This window comes from Heterocephalus glaber, unplaced genomic scaffold (assembly GCF_053883595.1).
Source record: "Heterocephalus glaber isolate CG9 unplaced genomic scaffold, H.glaber_assembly_v1.0 deba00001531, whole genome shotgun sequence".
In the NCBI taxonomy this organism is placed as follows: Eukaryota; Metazoa; Chordata; class Mammalia; order Rodentia; family Bathyergidae; genus Heterocephalus; species Heterocephalus glaber.
In genome coordinates, this window is record NW_028258329.1 from 21194965 (window position 1) to 21214439 (window position 19475).

The 19475-nt window shown below is 45.6% G+C and overlaps 2 protein-coding genes across 15 annotated transcripts in view; one reads left to right on the plus strand and one right to left on the minus strand.

Annotated features, from left to right (window-relative positions):
* Positions 1-423: 423 nt before the first annotated feature.
* Positions 424-9558, minus strand: LOC110350697 (uncharacterized). 4 transcript variants are annotated; one of them, XM_087188562.1, is made up of 4 exons: positions 8666-9558; positions 6188-6338; positions 2752-2832; positions 424-877 (listed from the first exon to the last, which is right to left on the minus strand). In XM_087188562.1, the coding sequence occupies exons 1-2, from the start codon at positions 9556-9558 to the stop codon at positions 6230-6232; spliced, it is 1002 nt and encodes a 333-aa protein (XP_087044688.1). In that variant the 3' UTR covers positions 424-877; positions 2752-2832; positions 6188-6229. The 4 variants fall into 4 exon arrangements, with proteins under 4 accessions (XP_087044688.1, XP_087044690.1, XP_087044689.1 ...); XM_087188564.1 differs by having other exon boundaries at positions 424-1641; positions 8666-9545; XM_087188563.1 differs by lacking the exon at positions 2752-2832.
* The window catches only part of Adamtsl3 (ADAMTS like 3), a 350115-nt gene continuing 337538 nt past the window's right edge, over positions 6899-19475 (plus strand). For 5 of the 11 annotated variants that reach the window (XR_015441834.1, XM_087188547.1, XM_087188546.1 and 2 more), the window contains exons 1-2: positions 9983-10212; positions 10366-10464. Coding sequence is in view for 10 of the 11 variants with exons in the window: in XM_087188547.1 (XP_087044673.1) it covers positions 10171-10212; positions 10366-10464 (141 nt within the window). In the remaining variant the exon portion in view is untranslated. Of the gene's footprint in view, positions 7045-8026; positions 8121-8982; positions 9108-9287; positions 9405-9808; positions 9943-9982; positions 10213-10365; positions 10465-19475 lie in introns of those variants that run through there. The other 6 variants (XM_087188548.1, XM_087188551.1, XM_021264893.2 and 3 more) reach the window with 6 other exon arrangements.

Here is a 19475-nt window from a genome sequence, read left to right on the forward strand (position 1 = left end):
ATACTGACAATAGTCAAAGCCATGGAAGTTGATGGTGTAGGAACCTGTTCACCCACCATCGATCCATGTCTGTTTATCGGGAAAGAAATTTCTAAATTTCTAATGGGTACATAATACATGTATAAGTGAAAGACCAATAGTTTTTTTTTCCCCTCAGAAAACAAGCCAAGAAACAATCACTGTGAGCCACTTTTGATTTCTTGTCTGTGTCTTCACCATTTGCTCATAGAGTTCAGTGGGTCTGGCTGGAAGGAAGTTTCCCCAGCTTTATTTTTCTGCTGTTCTGTTGTGAACCCAGAAGTTACCAATTCCCCTAAGACAACTGTATGCTCAAACCTTGCCTGGGTCTCCAGTTAATGATCAAGTAACAGTAGGACTTACTCAACATTTCCCATGAAATTGCTAAATAAAATACTCTTTTGATAAATGCATACCAGAACAGTGTATTTTTATTGTTGTTTTGAAAGACTAAGAAAGAAATCAAAGGCATCGTAAAACAAGCATTCTCAGATTCATATTTAGGGCCAGGAAGATTGAGAATAAAGTATCCTTTGTTCTGCAAAGTCTAAATAAGGAAAATGGAAAAGAAATTTTAAAAACTGATACTGACATGAAATTTCAAGCCAGATAGAGATTGCAGAAAATGATTTGAGCTTAGATGTTTTACTCAAATCAGCTCTTCCTCACTGACATCGCCAAATGGATACAATGGAAAATTCTGTATTATTGGTGGGGACTGGGCAAAGGAACCATCCACATAACATCAGCTCAGTGTTGATGAGATACAACAGTAGCCATCACTTTGGTGACAACAGTCCTTGTGATGAGGGCAGTGTGCGGTGCCAAAATGGTAAGGAGGCCATCCTGGAAATAAACACTGGGACAAGTATAAAAGAAACAAATATAAGTTTGCAATATTGTGTCCCCCCTCTTTGCCTTCAAAGATAGAATTTGTTCTAGATCTACCTCCCAGCCATTTACTTATATTATTTTATTATTTATTTATTGTGTATATTTTAACCAAGGTAGAGAATATAGGAAATTCATCTTTTTTGTTTTGACATGTGGTTTTGCTTTGTCGCTCAGACTGATCTTGAACTCATAGACTCAAGTGATCCTTTGGGTTCAGCTTTCTGAGTAACTGATACAACAGGCATGTATCACTAGGCCCAGATTATATGATTTTAAAGCACACATTTGGAGTTATAGATTGTTTTTTACTGGAGAATATATAAAAAGAGTAAATTTTTGGAAAACTATTTTTACAGTAAGGCCCTGTGCTTGCGGTTAACCTTTAATTCTCACTTAAAATATTGCTTTCCCCAAGAAACCTCTAATACCCATAAGACTGAACCAGTTGCTGTCCTGTCCTATATGTTTCTAGCTTCCTGTTCTTTTGCCTCTGGGAACATTTGTCACACCGTATCTTATTTGCTCCTGCAAGGCAGGAGCTACATGTTGTTTTGCCATTGTGTCCCTCGGACTGGGCAGGCATCTGACACAGTGTGCACTGTGTGTGTGACTATATCCTGGACCATCCTGCACTTCAATGAGTTGCTCCTCAGGTCCACAGCTGACCAGATGTCTATGGTCAGAAGGAAACTGGTTTTTCATCCCCATCCATGTATTTTTTTTCTGAGTCTGTGTAAAGAAAGGATAAAAATGTTTCACTGGCAAGTGAAATCCTCCAAAAGTTAATGTATTTTGCAAAATGAAATGTCTTTACTGCAGTTACATTTGAGAAAAGAATCTTCAAGTATTTCTTGGTGGTGCTTCGAACCCAAATATTGCCAGGCTGAGAGTGCAAGGAACATGTGGGGAAGCAGAGTGAATGGGGGGTGGGGTGGGTCCCGTCCTGTGTCACATAGTGACTGAAATGCCACACAACATCAGGGGAAATGCTCTTGTGTGCAACTCTTTCCGAAGATTTGTATGAAGATAATGATCACATTTTCAAACAATATAATGGAGAGTATTTGGAGCAATTCAGTTTCTTTACACTCTGTTATTTTTCCTCAATCAATTTTGGAATAAATGTTTTGAGTTTCAGGAATATTAGAGATTGTGTTGTAGACATGAGTTTTTCAAAAAGCAAAGGGTTAAGTATTTAAAAGAATATATATTGTTCGGTTCTTGTTTTCCTTTTCTTAAAGGTAGCTCTTTTATGAGTGAATACTTTTCTAAAATGGAGCATGTACTCCCATACATTCGCGAACAAAGGCTAATGTGCAAAGGCACCACAGATAAACCTGGGTACTATGTAACGACATCATGTTCATTTCAGGCTCTATGAAGCAAAGCTGTAAAAGACTAGTGATCTTTCACTTTTTTGTGATTTTTATAGGTTTTTTTTCCCAGCATGTTTATGTTGTCAGTACGCTTCTTCTTAGCAGGCATTTTGTCTCCTTATACTTCATAGCCCCCAATTTACTTTTGAAAACCAGATGAACAAATTTGTTAGAGCTATGTAAAAAGTAAGAATCAATAATCTTGAGCAACACTTCAGTGTCTTCTTATAAGTGATGCTTAAATCTGTGAGGTTGGTTGGATTACTGAGAGGCCTGTTCTATTATTGTTGGTCTGGTTGTGGGCTAGGGGAGATTATTGGAGTTAAGTTTTAGATTTGATAGAAGATCCAAAAAACACCAGAAGAGTCTTAGAACTTATTAATAAACAAATTCAGCAATGTGGCAGGATACAAAACAACACACAAAAATCTATATCATTCTAGTACACCAACAATGAGCTCACCAAGAAAGAAGTCAGGAGGCTGGGGATTTAGCTCAGTGGTTCCGCTGCCTGCCTCGCAGCGCAAGGCCCCAAGTTTGATCCCTGGTACCACAAAAAAAAGAAAGAAGTCAGGAAAACAAACCCATTCACAATAACTTAAAAAAAAATTTAAATACTTAGGAACCAACCTAACCAAGGATGTGAAAGACCTCTACAACAAAAACTATAATGCTCTGAAAAAAGAGATCAACAAGAGATTAGAAAATGGAAAGATAGCCCCTATTCCTGGATAGGCAAAACCAGTGTTGTCAAAATGGCCATATTACCAAAAATGCAATTCTAATACAAATACCATCAGCATTGTTATAGAACTAGGGAAAAAAAGGCACAATTCTAATATTCATGTGGAACCAGAAGAGACCCAGAATAGCAAAATTAATCCTGAGAAACAAGAACAAAGCAGGAGGCATCAAAAGCCCAGATTTAAAGTTATATCACAAAGCTACAGTGATTGAAAAAAAAAAAAACAGCTTGGTATTGGCACAAAAAAAGACATGTGGATCAATAGAACAGAAAAGAGGACACAGAAACAGTGCCAAGCACATTCAGCCACGGGATCTTTGACAAAGGGGCCAAAAGCACAAGATGGAGAAAAGATGGCCTCTTCAGTAAATGGCGCTGGGGAAGCTAGTTACCCATGAGCAGAGTGAGTCTAGATCCATATGTCTCACCTTGCTCTAAAATCAAATAAAAATGAATCAAAGACCTAGATATCAAAGTAGAAAAAAACTAAATCTGCTGGAAGAAAAGTTGAGTAAAAGTTTGGAAGACATAGGCATAGGCAAGGACTTCTTAAATAGAACCCTGGTTGCACAGGAAACAATATCAGGAATCAACAAATGGAACCATATCAAATTTAAAAGCTTCTGAACAGCAAAGGAAACAACCAACAGAGTGAAGAGACAACTTACAGAATGGGAAAATATTTGCCAGCTATGCCTCAAATAGAGGACTAATATCTAGAATATACAAAGATCTCAAAAAAATTAGACCCCCCCCAAAATAAGAGATCCAATAAAAATGGACAGTTGAAGTGAATATATCCTCAGAAGAAGTACAAATGGCCAAAAAGTATATAAGAAAATGTTCGACACCTTTGGCCATTAAGAGAAATGCAAATCAAAACAACACTGAGATTCTGTTTTACTCCTGTAAGATGGATATTATCAAGGCCTCAAAATCAACAAATGCTGGCAAGGTTGTGAGGTGACAGGAACCCCTCTACACTTGGTATGAGTGTAAACTAGTACAACCACTGAGGCAATCAGTATGGAGATTCCTCAAAAAACTAAAAATAGAAATTCCACTGTACTCAGCTCTACCACTTCTGGTTATTTTCCCGAAAGAGTCAAAGACATGATATTCCAGTGATATATAGATATCCATGTTTACAACAGCACAACTCACAATAGCTTAATTATGAAAGCGGCCTATATGTCCAACAATAGATGAGTGGATAAAAAAAATGGTAGATAAACACAGTGGAGTACTATTCGGCCATAAAGAAGGATAAATTTGAATAATCTGTAGAAAAATGGATAGATCTTGAGACGATAATACTAAGTGAAATAAATCAGACACAGAAGGTTAAATATATCATGCTTTCTTTAAAATGAGAGATCTAAAGTATAAATGCTTTAAGGAGCAAAAAGAAAAAAAGATGGTAGGAAACAGGGAGGTACACTCCAGAGATAGGTAGAGCACCTGGAGAAGGAGGGAGGAGGGGAGGGGCGTGGGGGAGTACAAATGATCATGATGCAATATGTGTCTGTATCAGTTCCCCAAGGTGAATGTAATTATCATGCATCACAAATATATACTAATAAAATCAATCAAGCAAATAAAAAAATAAGAGTAGTGTATTAGCCCATTTTTCATTACTACCATGAAATCCTTGGGGCTTGGTTCCTTTATAAAGAAAAGAGGCTGACCGAGCTCACAGTTTGGAGGTTGACAGCATGACACTGGCGTCCACTCAGCTCTGGCCAAGGCGCCATGGTGGGTGGCATCATAACAAGTGGAGAATTGTGGGAGTGAGGATCACATGCAAGGCAGGAAGCCAAAGGGAACAATTCAAGGATCAGGCTTGCAACAGCTGGCTCTTGTGAGAACAGACTCAGGTCCCACGAGAACCACTTAACCCCACCCAAGGGCAGCCCTCGGTGACCTTGGGACCTCCATCGATACTGCCATGCTGAAGACCAAGCCTCCATCACCTGAAGCCCTGGGAGACAAACCACATCCGAACCAGAGCAGGAAGGATGGCTATGGTGTACAAGCAAAGCACGAAAACAATCTCAGAAGTTACACTGCACAGATCTGTTGGAACTTTTTAATGTCACACTTCAACACAGGAAGGAGAAAGTTGATCCTCAGCAAAACGCTTTGCCCTGAATCTCCTAACATGTGGCCGAGCCTGGATCAGAGCTGAGTTTCCTGACTAGCTCTGGTGCTCCCATGCTCACCTCTGCCTCTGGGGGAAGAAGAGGGGTTTGCCATGGGCAGAGCAAGATGAGCTTGAAGGCACCAGCCAATTTGTTCTCCTGGGCAACTCTGATTGGTTCAGATTGCCAGGGTGGCAGAGTCCTAGTTCCCAAGCTCCTGACTTGAATCATCAATCTGGCACCTCTGGGACCTTGCGGAACTCCCTGGGGATCTCATTGCCACAGGAAGGCCAAACCCAGGGTGAGGGTGCGCCAGCCCCTCATCAAGCAGGACATGTCCCAGAGGATGCCTTCTCCTAAGGGATAGATCTGCTCTTGAGGTCAAAGAACAGCCAGATGAAAACTTGGACAAGATTTTGTAAAGCAAATTTGTGTTCAAAAGAAGGGCCCCACTCTGGTGGGCCAGTGGCATGAGGTGAGCATGTTTCCCAAATGGGGCTTGGGGATGTCATGAGAAGCCCTGTGCAGTAGACACCATGGTTAGGACATCTGTCCAGATCCCTGGACCAGCAGAAACCACTAGCCCAGCATGAGAGCATGTGGACTTGGGCTCACACCCAACACCTGAGCTTAGGGCAGCCACCTCTGGATCAGGCCAACTGACACCAGGAGGCAGTGACTGAGTGGCGTGGGGGACAGCTGCCCAGGCTTCCTGTGTCAGGTCAGGGCAAATCCTGGGTGCATTTTCTGCCTCAGTGTCCCAGGGACCACACAAAGGCTCACCTTGACCTGAGCCACAGGTCAACTGCCTCTCCTGCATCCCTCACTCCCCTGCTAATCTTGTGCCCCTAGATCTTCCTCAAATGGGAAGGGGACCAAGAGATGGAGGGAGATGAGGGAAGGGGATGAACAAAGGCATTTAGAAGTGTGGTGTACGTGTACCAACTCCTTGCAAGTAATGTAAACGTTACATATTGCAAATGGGTACTACTAAGAAAGGGGGACATACTTACCCTAAGGTTGTCTGTTAACTCTCAGGGCCATGTCTGAATCCTTCATCCCTCACGCAGCCCGCTCTGCCCTCCATGTTGTTTGACTTGTTTTCTTTTTCTCCAAGCCACCAACACAGCCTTTTTGAATGTGCTTCCTAAGTCCACATCAATTCTGCAAAGAGAAAGATCAGTTTTGTAATCAGAACAAATTAGGCTCGATGCCCTGAACTGACATTGTTTCTGTCATAGCACCTACAGGTGCTTCCCTGTCCTCCCCGGAAGGGAACATTGCCTTGACGTGTTTGTCTGGATGGGGGCAGGAGGCGAAGCTTGCAGTCGCGTTAGGAATCTCTGAAACTCGTGCAGGAGGGAGCAGATCTTGAGGCATGTGGTAGAAACCAGGAACCAAGTAGGAACCTAGGGAGGAATGTAGTTTCCTGGTCCTCTTGGGATATAACGTGCTGCCATTGTCCTCAGTTGGACAGAGTTGGAGAGAGTCCCCCTGGGAAGTAGTCCAGGAGCTAAGCAGGGAGGGGCCTGGTCTCTCACCCAGAGACAGAGTGGGTGGGGCCCGACAGCCAGATCAGCTCTCCTAGGCTTAAATATTCCCATGCCCTGATCTCTCTCTATACCAAGCCCTGGGGAATATCAAACATTTGGCACAGGCTGCAGGAGAGGGGTAAAGGGTGGGAGGGAAGGGGGTGGGTGGCTGAGGGAAGGCTCAGTCTCTACGTGGGCAGAGACCTAAAGGAAAGGGCTCCTGGGATAGCGAGGCCAGGAATCCAGCTCCACCTGTGAAGTCCAGCGGGCCCCTCGGTGGAGTCTACACTCTGAGGCCTTTCCTATCCCAACTCACAGGAAAGAACTTAGCCACACAGGTAAGACTGCTTGACCCACCAGGGTAAACAGGAATACAGAACTCCCACAGGCTCTTGGAGAAATGTTTTTTCTTTTCTCTCTCCAGACCAACTCCTCTTTGAGGTGTGGCCTGGCTAGAAGGTACCTGCTGGAGAGAGAGGCTCCCTAGCTGCTGGTTCAGAATTAGAAGTGCCCAAGGGAAAACGAGCAGGAAGGCCTGTGAGAATTCACCCTCAGAGTGGAGCCTACTTCCCAGCAAAGCCCCCAGCTCTGGAGGTGCCCTCAGTGCCTTCCTGAGCTGCAGACGGGGCCCTCAACTTGACACAGCTGCCACTGCACCAGCATAATATTTCTCCGAATTCTCCATTTCATATTGAATAGTCATGGGGGTTTTGCAATCAACTCCATGCTACATCATGGCTGGTTGTGGGATCTGAATGATATGAGAAGTGTTACAGACAGTTTGCTAAGAATATGTGCTGTTTCAACTTTTCTGCTGCTGTTTGCTTATTTGTAAGATGCAAAGGAAACCAATACCCACCCCAGAGGCTGTTGTGTTGACTAAATCAGTTAATACAGGTTAAATGCCTGGAAGAATGTCTGGTGCATAGCAAACACTTTGAAATGTTACCATGGCCATTTCTCCTCTGATGCATCTACCAAGTTGAGAAGCACATCTCATGGATTCTCATTATTTGCAGATTTCCTGTTTTTGAATTAGCTTACCATAGTCAGTACCTGCAGCACACAAAAATAAGATACTGTGTTGTTTGGTAGACAAAAATGTTAAGAGCAGAGGCTTGTGGGAAGGTAATTCTATTTCCTCTAGGAGGAATGGCTCAATTCTCTCATTGTCTGTACAACTCTGAGTACTGAGCCAGGCTCCTAATGAGAATCCAGGGTACATAGGTGCTTTGGGTGAGCCCTGCTGGGTACTGGCAAATCCCCCTCGGGCTGCCTCTACATCCTACACACTGACCTGTCCTCTGGTCTTTTCACAAGGTTCCAGCCAATTCATTTGGAGGGGAGAGGGTCTTGGAGACCTCCTCTTGGCCAGTAGAAGCCATCAGAGGAAGAGGAAGGTCAGAAGGAGCAGGTGAGGGAGGTAGGCAGGGCTCTCCTGTTGGTTGACTCTCACGGCATCTGGTTGCTCATAAGGCTGATCCCCTGGGGTGGGGGGTGGGGTTCGATCCGGACTCCAGGGAGAAGCAGACACCGAGTCCAGTCCTGGCTTCTTCACTCACCCTGCGCACGTTATCCCCAGAGGAGCCTCGGATTCCTCCTGGGTGACATGGGACAATACTACTAACCACTGCCACGAGGTGAGACACACGTTGCCAGAGCAGCAGGAGCACCAGGAAGCCCTGGCCACGGTGGCACCGAGGTCTTGGAGGTGCGATGCCACTGACCTCATCAGGTCTCCCCTGGCCCTGGGTTCATAAGACCACATTTAAGCCTAGGGTCTCACTTCCCTGACTTCCCTGTACTCCACAAGGAATCTCACCCAGTCCTCTGCCCCGACGCTGCCACCTCCACTGGCAACCCCAGGCTCCGGCACTGTGCCATTCCCGCCGGCGCGACGCTCGGAACCCCAAGCCCGTTGCACACACGCGCCATGATCCCAGGTGTCCCTGGACGCACCGGCCCGCGTGCGCACTGCCTGGGGACCCCGGAGGCCAAGGAGCGCCGATGCGAAGACAGCGGGGTCTCCGCTGGGATCTTGCCTGGTCCACCGCCCCGGGCTGGGGCTTCGCCCTGAGGCTCCGGGCGAGTCCGCAGGGCGGGCGGGGCGTCGTTCTGGTTGTTGGCCCCGCGCCGAGCGGCTTCCAGGCAGCGGGCGGAGGCGCGTCCCCGGCCCCCCTCGGTCGCGCCCGCGGGCGGCAGGTGGCGGCGCGCGCCCTCCGCCCTGGGCCCGGGCCAGCGAGCTCGGCGCGCCCGAGGGGCGGGACAGCGCGGCGGCGGCCCCAGCCGGCTCCACTCTGCGGCCGCGGGCTGCAGGCGGCGTCGGGCCGGGCCGGGCCGGGTCCGCACGGGGTCGCCTCCGCCCGGCGCACGGAGCCCCGCGTGCGCGTGCGGACGCCAGGTGGGTGAGCGGGTCGGGGATCCGGGGAAGTAGAGGAGGCTCCGAACCGTGGCCTCTCGGAGCGGCTGGGGGCTCCGAGCGAGGCGGGGCTACATAGCGGGGCGTCCCCGAGGGTCGGACACTTGCAGACGTTTGGGGAGAGTCTTTCGGGCTCCCTGCGGGTCGAGGCGCGCTCTTGACTCCGAGACACTCCGGGGCTTGGGGTTTTTGGAATTGGGAGCGTCTGGTAGAAAGCGGCCGAGGGCAGCTGGTCACCACGGCAGGGCGCACAGGACGGAGGAGACGCGCGCCCTGAAGGTGGGCGTGGAGTGCTGGGGGCTGCGGGGAGTCGCGGGACGCCCCGGGTGCGAGCGCCTGACGGGGCGCATGGCCCCAGCCCGGTCCTGGCTGCCTCCCTCGGCCCGGAGTCGCCGCCTCGGGTCGGAAACAGCAGCACATTTGCGGATCGCATTAGGCCAGGCCCTTAATGCCTTCTCCAGATGGAGAGAAGCCACCGACCCGCCCCCGGACACCGGCTCCGCCAAGGCGCCCGCGAGGCGAGGCGAGGCGAGAGTGGAGGGTGACCTCGCCTTTTCCAGTCTCAGCTCATTCTGATTTCCCAGCGAGTCTCTGCTAAGCTCTGCTGGTCCGCCCTCGCCTACTTTTAGGAGCTTGTGCCTGGCCAGCCCCGGGGCTTCGCCTTCCAAACCTCCCGTCCTTAACTCAGCTTTGAGAGCTGGGGATCAGGACCCAAAGAGCTACTGGTGTCACCTAGCAGGAGAAGGCCTCTTTTCCGGTCCTAGAATGTCACTCTTGCTGTGTGACCTTAGGCAGGTCCCTTGCTTCTCTGGACTAGGTTAGTTGGCCTCAGACTCATTTTTGCCTCAAGGAGCAGCAGCTGGCAGGTGCCCTAACTCTTGGATCTCTGCTGGCTTCCCGTGTCACATGCCAGTAGCCACACCCTGGTGCTGACAAATGGGCTGCTGGGCCTCTAGGCCGCCAGCGCAGACATGTCCTGGCTTCTGGAGGGAGGGATGTGACAGTGAGGTGCCCACAGAGGCAAGCTGAGCCCCTCCTAGCCTTGATGGGAACCCATCCTAAGAGACTGCACATTGCCGGGTCCCAGGTAGGCAGCCTATCCACCACCTAAAAAATCTTTCCAAGACAATAGTTGTCTGGGCTTCGGGGTCCTTCCCTCCCTCCGATGTGCTTCTTAAGTCGTGGGGTGCTGGCATCAGGGCCAGAGCTAGTTGGAAACCCACTCTTTCCTCTTTTATAGGTTGTAAGACCTCTTAGGAGGTTGGGCTCCATGGCTTCCTGGAAGAGCCCCTGGTGGCTGCTGGTATGGATGGTCTTCACACATTCTGCTCTCCTGCAGGTACAGAAGGGAAGGGGAATGGTGGGCATCCCTCTGTTTACTTAGAAGCATTATTCTAGACCACATAAGATGTAACACCATTACATAGTGTTAACCCTGTACCAGACAATTTCTCTCTTGCCTCCAGACTATGGTATTTCTGGTGGGTTTAGCTGTAAAGATAATCCCAGTACCTTGGGCTGTTTCTAGATCCTGAACGGGGCCTTGATACCACTGTGGATGGCATGCAGCAGCAATTGCCTGGGGCTATGATAGACCCTGTTTTGTGGACTAGAATGGCTGTCTCAGTGTGCCCATTGGTGGCCCTACTACCAGAGGCCAGGACCAGAGAAATGGGTAAAGCCAGGTTCTTGTGTTAGCTCAGCCACTGTATAAGAATTCTTTTGTCAGCACATATCTCACTGTTTTTGCAGACCTCTCTTTTACTCCTGCCTTGTCCATCTAGCTTAAGAGGACTGAGGGAGCTCCTGCATGGCATTGTTATTTGCTTCCTGGTTAGACTCAGACCAAGGAGTGAACCTAGTGTTGCCTGAGAGACAGCAGGGAGTGCTGAAGACAGAGGCAAAATGAGAACACATGCTCAACCTACCAAGGGCAGCTTCTGGGCCAGGGCATGGGATATAGCTCCGGGGTGGCTCCTAGCACGTGTGTGGCTCTGGGTTCCATCTCCAGCACGACAAAGTGCAGCTTCTACTGAACTTCAGCTAATCTTTGCTCTAAGTAGGAATGCAAGCCCAGGATTGATGGATCTTACTTTTTAAGATGGCTGGGTCATCTAGATTTCTTACAAAGTCTCCTAGTTTACAAAGTAATGAAAGCCAGACAAATGTTTGTAGCCAGCCCAGATTCAGCCAAGTGTGTGGCCCCAGATCTAAAGCACAGAGTACAGTTTGGTTGATACTGTGTCCTAAGGGCTGCCACCACCTCATGCAGTGTCTTGTGTGAATTAGAACAAGACAGACCCTTCCTGAAGATGTAACTTCTCAGGCACATGGCTTGTTGGCCTCTACTCCCTCAGGGCCTAGCACAGGGCCTGGTACTGAAGGGCTGGGAATTAAGGCTGCATGCATAAGGATAAGTTAATCAGACTTCTCTGCCTCACATTTCATTCTCCTGGACTTGGTGCTTCTGAGGTTTCTTTCAGCTCCAATGCCACATGAATTCTGTGACTCACAGAACAGCTTCATAAGGAACATCTTCTTCCCCAAAGTCCCGTTTTATTGATGCTTCCCTCAGAGCTATATTTTAATAGCTATCTTCTGTTACAATAAAAGCCAAGTACTTTTAGGGTGACTTTAGCATTTCACTGGCAAGGTGGAATATTGGGGTAAAAGCATGTGGACTTATTTTTCTGTCACATCAGAGGATCTGAGACTGACTGCAGGAGCATCAGAAGTTTGTTCCTGGGGCTGAGACTTCAAGGCACAGTGTGTCATTTTGCTTCCTTCACCCTATAAAATTTAAATGTGCTTTGAGGCAGTCTGTTGACCTTTGGCCAAGGGTAGCGTTTGTCCAGCTTGAATCATTCATGGACCTCTTCTGATTTTTCCATATCTGTGTGCCTGTGGCTGTGCCGTTTCAGGTCATAAAAGGAGATAACAGAGCAGTGGTCTCCATCATCTGTATCCCCCCTGCTTGAATCCCAGACCCCCCCACCTCAGTACTGTATCACCCAAACATCACTGCTGCCCACCTCTGCTCCATATCTGTGGAGAGGAGGCAATACTAGTATCGACCTCACAGAATTGTTTGGAGGAGTTAGTCCATTGTGAAGTGGAAAGAAGTAAAAAGCAGTACAGTGCCTGATGCATAGTAAGTGCACAGTAAATGTCAAGTCTGCTGCTTCCACTGCTGCTGGTTAGCATATGGTTTGAGTGAGTAGGGTGCCTGTATTTTCTGTGTCCAGGTGTAGGGGGCGCTCATGAGGCATCTGGTGAGAAGAGATGCTGCAGAGGCTGGGAGGTGGGGCCTGGGTATCAGGGAGGTTCCTGCAGGTCTGCCCAGGTGTGGCCAGGGCTGTCTCCCTGGCTTTTCCCCTAAGTTCAGCTGGGGTTTAACATGAAGCCATCCCTCTGAAGTGTCTTGAGAGTTTGGTGTTGGATGGGGCTTCAGGTGTGGGTGTCTCCTCGGCCTAATGAGCGCCCCCACTGGTGAGTTGGGAGGAGAATAATAAATGGTGAGTCTCAAGCGGTCAGGAGTATGGATGTTTCAGCTAATTACTTAAAGTACAATTTTCCGAATTAAATCAGTGAATGGTTATGCTCATCTTCACTGGCAATAATTGATAGGCTGCAGGACAAGGCTCCAGACCCTGGAGGAGCTCACTGTCCCCCTCTGCCAGAGAGCAGGCAAGGCCTCCCTTCTTCCTGTTTCACAGGCCCTGGAAGCTTTTTGCTGTTCCAGCCCTCTCCTTAGGGACTTGATCTTCCCAGGGAAGACAGCAGCTGCTGCTCCAGCTCTCTCTTCCAGCCTGATGTATTTGTGAGCTTTTCAGATTTTCTCTCAACACCTTGAGGATGAATCTCCTGAATTACAACTTGTTCCTTTTTGGACTTGCCTAGAAGAATAAATGACATTCACTGTCTACTAAGTGAATAATCATAAGATAGATTCCTAGCTCTCTGGCAAGTCCTTCTAGAAATGGTTTTAACCTTGGTCATGTACACTTGCCATTATCTCTTCAGATAATCATATCAAGGTGGCTTCATGCATACCTGAGTGCTCCCTGCCATGTTTTCCTCTGGAGAGGTGCTGCACTGCTTAGGTTCTCTGGCAGGTCCTGTCACCCCACCTCCTGTGACTCTGTGTCGGACATCTTCTTCTGAAAGGTGACTCAGTCTTTGACTGTCCCCCCTGCCAAGTTCATAGACATTTATTGGAAGAAGTGTCTCAAGGTGACAGTTTTGAAAGGTAGGAGACATTTGGATGAGGTCATCCTGAAACGCTATTGGAAGAGTTGTCTTATTGACTCTGTAGTGACCTTCTGTGAAGGGAGGAATTTGACAGTGTCGGGCCATAGCCCATATAAGCAGTATCTGAGTTGGATCAGATCCTGTCTCCTGGGTCTGATGAGTGCACATGTGTAAGACAGAATGGTGTCCAGTTTTGTTTCTGATTGTGAGGCTGGAGGCTGGTCTGGGAGGCCAACCCTGCAGAGGGCTCGGAGGTAGGGTGGCCCTAACATGGTTGTGGGTAGATGCCCACGTGGCTCTTATTGACTTGATTGTTAGAATATAAGTGGAATTGTGGGGCAGAGAGGATGGAGGCCTTTGGGGTATATGGTAGGCTGATCCCTGAAACCCATAAATGTTTCCTTCTATGGCAAAAAAGATGTTGCAGATGAGATTGAGGATCTTGAGGTTGGGGATCTTGTCCAGTGTTATACAGTTACAACAGTTCTTATAAGAAGGACACAGGACAAGACAGAGAAAAGGAAGTAGAAGATGCCACCACAGAAACCAGTAACTACCAAGGAATGCTGGCAACTTCTAGAAGGTGAAATAGGCAAGGAATGGATTCTCCCCTGGAGTCTTCAGAAGTAACTGGCCCTGGTGACAGTCCTATAAAAAAAACTCTTCAGATTTCTGACCTCTAGAACTATAAGAGTGTAGATTGGTTTTAAGACAGGAAATTCGTGGTGATTTATTACAGGAGCAAAGGGAATCTAAGGGGGTCAGGGGTAGACTTTAAACCTTGACCTCCCCCCAGGACCAGCAGGCACTCATAACCCAGGTGCAGTCCCAGGTACAGGGCCATAGAGCAGACGTGAGGATAAGAGACATGGTGCTGGCCCCTCAGTCCTCTTTGCACAGCAGCCTCCCACCCAGGCCACGACAGTCTTACCATCCAAGTTCCCCCAGGGACTCATGGTGTTGCAGTCACCCTTGTCAGTCATGGCAGTGAGGGTCCAGTCGCAGGGATGCATCCTTGAATCAGGACCCAGAGATCGTGGTCCACGGGTGAATCAGCTCACAGTAGTCCTGACTCTGACATGGCCCATAATTTCCTTTAGGTCACCCTGGATTTGGCTGATCTTGGTGAGTTGTAGCTTGAATGTCTACGAGTATTGACCCATCACAGGTGATCTCTGAGATTTGGATTGTGGAAAGACACAGATTTATTGAGAAGTCTCAGCTCAGTGGGGGTATATATAGATAGAGAGCCAGTCATTGGTCTAGTCATACCTTGTCAAATTCCCTTTTCCCACTTATGGGGTGTCCCATTCCGATAGTTGCCACAACTCTTTCAGCTTTCCCTGGCCACTGTGCCCTCTTGGTAGCAGATGCAGGTTCTTCAGAGAGCTCAGCCAGACCTCCCCTGAGGCAGGTGGTCCAGTGCTGGCTTGCCACTTGCTGCTAGGGTCTTCTCACCCAGAAGGCAGCCTGATTGGGTGGGAGCTGGTGGAGAGTTTGAAGCCACCACCTGTTGGCACTGTCCACTTGATCTGTAGGAAAAGCAAGCAGCTGGCACAGTGGGAAGCCAGGATGCCACACTGCTGCCTCCTCTCTGTCTCGGTAACCCCTTCCATTCTCTTTTCCTTGCTCTGGCAGGCTCAGGGACAGATCAGCAGATCCACAAACTAAGCAGCTGCCCATCCAGAAAACGGAATTCCAGGCTCCCTTTGCAGGCACCCAATCTCCTCTTCTTCTTCATTTTCATTTCTAATGTGTTCCATTGTACTTATGGATATACCATAATGCCATATTATTTTAGACACATTTTTGTTGGGCATTTGGGGTGGCTTATTGACTTGTGTTTACTGGTAGCCACCTGTGATGAACATTGTATGCTTATGTCTTTGCCCATGTGTTTGCTTCCTTAGAGCAATTCTTTCTTAGTGGACTGTGCTTCTTCCTCTTCATTCTGCTTCAGTTCTCAGTAGTTTTCCCAGCTCTCCAAGTTTTATATCATGCATGTACTTCCTGTGTGACTTTGCCCTCTGTGGTGATTTTGGGTAAATATTCCAATCTGTGTTGACACTGGTGCTGGAGTCTGAGCACAGACTTAAGTTGTCTTGGATGCAGACTGCACTTCAGTTCTGTGCTGCACCTAAAGCCTGGAAATCTTCCACCTGCAGTAGTGGGCCAGATCGAGAGAGAACCCAGGGGGAGCACTGTCGTGGTTTGTCACCTGCAACACCTCCACTCTTCTCTTTCTCTCTCTGTGACCTTTCTATCTCCTGCTCCTTCTTTGGCTTATCTATGACTCCTTTTAAATGCTACCCAGTTCCAGAGCTGTCTCCTTCCCTGGGCTCTTCCCAAGCACCTCAGTATTGGTATTGCTGAGGAGGTGCTGGAGGCACATTAGGACTCCATTAGACCCCAGGGAGGACTATTGAGAGGCCTCAGGTAGTAGTCAGACTGGTAACAGTGAGACCTGAAACTCAGTTTGCAAGGGCAGAGTGGCGGGGCTGGCTGGGGACAAGAAGAGCATGTGAACGCAGGAACCACTTTGGAACTGGAGGGGACAGAACTTGACAATTATGGGATTGTGGGAGGTGGAAGAATAAAAAAACCCAAAATCTCTGCAGGTTTTGGATGAGTTTTAGGGGCATAGGAATGTGACAGTTCACCCTGGAGAATTATTGGTTAACTTGTAAGGAGTAGGTTTGGGGAATGATGTGGAATGCAGAAAGTTGAGAAGCTGAATAAAAGAAATGTATAATGAGAGGGAAACAGGATCAGAGGAGAGGTTTTTCTCCACCAAGTGTGCTTTAGTATATCTGTGCTCCAGAAGGCAAACATCCAGGAGAAAGGCAGAAATTAAAGATACAAGATGAAAAAAAAAACCCTCCAGTTATTTGTAATTGTTTCATAACGGGACAAAAAATAGGCAGTGTTCCTCCATTGCATTACTAATGGCTCTTAAAACACCAAAGCTAACATCTTATGGAAACCACATTTCAAGGTTTATGATTGTGATTGCTCTCAGTTTATTTTTACAAAGATGCTAATTTCCATAAATAGCATGGAAGCAAAAGGCAATTTCCTCTCCAAGTATTTTATGCAATTACTTTCTGGAATTTGTCAGTGCTGAACAGCTATAAATTATTGTGGTCAAATACTCAGGATCACATTTGTTCTCCAAGCCATCATTTGTAAATGTAATAGTATTTTATTTTGAAAATAATGTAAAACTAAGGAAGAATCACTATTTTATTAATAAAAATCATTTGTAGTATTAAAAAGTTCTTTAAATTCTCCTCTTTTGAAATTATCTTTGTGTATTTTTATGATTAAAAAACAACCCTATTATAAAAATATGAATAACTCAAAAAAAGGCAAAGATGAAAATAAATATCACCTTTAATACTAGCAACTGTTAGGATTTTTTGTATGTTTCCCACATTCTTTTTAGAACATTAGCATATAGGTATCTTTAAAAAAGTAATTAAATGTTTAATAACTACTTTAAAAAATTGAATAATGTGAAGAATATTTTCATGTCATTAAATATTTTATAATAATGTTTGATGTACTCATAGCATTGCATCATTTGAATGTGCCATCTTTATTAATTAATTCCTCACTGTTAAACATTTAGGTTGGTCAGGGTTTTCTGCTGTTTCAGGAATTACTGCTCTAAATGTACTGGTAAATCCACCTTTGCCCAAATTTGTGATTATTTGCTTTGAATATATTTCTAAAAAATGTATTTGTCTGGACATAATTTTGGGCTCAAAAACTTTGTGAAATTTTTAAGTCCTTTAGTTTGTATTATTAAATTACCTCTGGGATGTTTCCATTAGTGTGTGTGCTAACCTTATAATGGTTGGCAATAAAGATTAAAAAAAGTTTTCAGAGATTCTAAAAAATAGTCTTAGGTCATTTGTGATACTATTTTTGTTTATTGTGTCCTTAAGACATTAGAAATAGAATAACACATTTTCACCTTCATATTTTGCCCATATTTCTTTTGAAAATTTCTTTTTAATCTGCAAGTGTTCTTTATGTACAAAGTATATTAATCTTTTCTCTTTTATATATTGCAAATAATTTTCCATTTTGTCATTTATATTTTGTTTTTATTTATGTTTTTGATATATTGATATTTAAATTTTTCAAGTAGTCTCCTTTGGGACTCTCTTTTGAATTCTCTACTTTGGCATCATAAAAAAGTCTTTTTGAGAGAAAATATATGTACTGTACATCTACATTTTCTTCTAGTCTTGTTTCTTTTTAAATGTTTAGATGTTTTAGAATATGTTTAGTCAGTTAACTTGTTGGTCTCTTATTGTGCTAGTTCATACTTTTAAAGTTACCATAGCTTTGTAGTGTGTTCATTATCTACCGAGGCAAGGGTCCCCTCATTATTAGGACTAGCCAGGTCTTTAAATTATTTAGTCATATTCTAAGAATTAAAAGTCCTATTGTTTTAAATGGCGGATGGCATAATGGAGGAGTAATACATTTTTCTTCTCTCAAAACTACATATAATAGCCATCAACAGAAAGAATAAAGTTTATATCCAATGAGACGAGGAACCAGCCCCCGCTCCACATGTAACCCTGAGGGCTTCTCTGAGTTTCTTGAAGTCTGATCTCGGGAAGAGGATTCTGGTGGTGACAAGTATCTCCTGGAGTTGTGAATAGGCAGAGCTTTCTCTAAGGATACCTGTTGTGATTGTGCCTATCTAGTAAGCTTTGGGTAAGAATGGGAAATGGTGAGACCCAAGTGGGACTTGGAAGAAGTGGATATCATCTCTGGAGGCCCCAGTTGACAACAAAAACAACAAGGTTCCCAGAGTTGAAAGGGAGTACTTATGACAAGAGTTCCCATTGTTCAGGTATAAAGCACAGCCTCCTACAAAGGGGAGGAGCAGAAGGCAGAGCAGACAAGGTTCTCCTAGTGAAGAACCTATGGACCAGGGGCTCTTTTCAGATCCCCACTGACTTGAATGCTGAAAATGCATGACAGGCAGAAGTGTAGGGAAAAGGAAATCACATGTGGTGATAGGATAAGGTGGACACCAAAGCAGAATTGAAGTTGTGGGTGACTCTGGCTCATTCTTCATCTTGTACCACACAACTTCTTTTCACTGTTCTTCAGTAAACAGCTGATCACATTTGAAACAATGAAAGTAGACACAAGGGAATAAGCAACTGGAGATGTGCTGGACAGAATGAGTATCCTACAGGACAAGATGCAAAACAAATGTGCAGATGAATATAGAAAAATGATAACAAAGGAGATCCAATGTGTGCAGTTAGTATTTCTGAAAAGGAGAACAGAAATATATCCAACAATATAATTGGAGAAAATTTTTCTCAGTTTTTTTTCAGCTCTTTGTAAATACTGATCCTGTAGTTTTTTTCTTTTTCTTTCTTTCCTTTTTTTTTTTTTTTTGTGGTTTTGAGTATTCCTGAAGTCAATTCTGTGATCTGATTTTTCCCTTTGTGTGAGTCTCATTTTTTGTGGTATGGGGTATGATTTCTTTATCTCGGAGTTGCATATTTTCATCAGGACATGATACAAATAGTTTTCATGGAAATAATTTTTTGTCTTCAAAAGTATGTGTATTTCAGAAAGTTTCATTTTTTATTAATTTATTTTGTGAGAGTCTGGCTGTGTGATTCAGGTTGGTTTGAACTCACTATGTAGCCCAGGCTGGCCTTGAACTTGCAGTGATCTTCCTGCCTCAGCCTCCCAAGTGCTGGGATTATAGGTGTGCTCCACCACACTTGGCTTTCAGGAAGATTTTTAAAAAACAAATTAGTACAAACGTTGTGGCTTATTGTTAAGAAAGTTTTTCTTCTTTAATGTGGTCTTCACATATTTAATGTTTTTATTTTTATTTTTGTCTTTTTTCCCCCTAAACTCACTTTTGGTTATCTTGCAACAACTTCTTTAAATTCTCCTATTTCTTTCTTTTTTGGGGGGGGGTACCGAGGATCTAACTCAGGACCTTGCGCTTGTGAGGCAGGTGTGGTGCCACTGGGGTAAATCTCTGGCCCTTAAACTCTCCTATTTCTACCTGAGCTTTGCAAAAGTGAGCTGTTATCTTGAGTAATA

Bases quoted from the DNA above. Each gene is read 5' to 3' on its own strand.
- LOC110350697 (XM_087188563.1), bottom strand. From the start codon at position 9,558: ATGCGATCCGCAAATGTGCTGCTGTTTCCGACCCGAGGCGGCGACTCC. The intron at 6,339-8,665 runs GTGCGTCCAGGG...TTCTCTTTGCAG, and splicing joins GGCAGTGCGCACGCGGGCCG to AATTGATGTGGACTTAGGAA.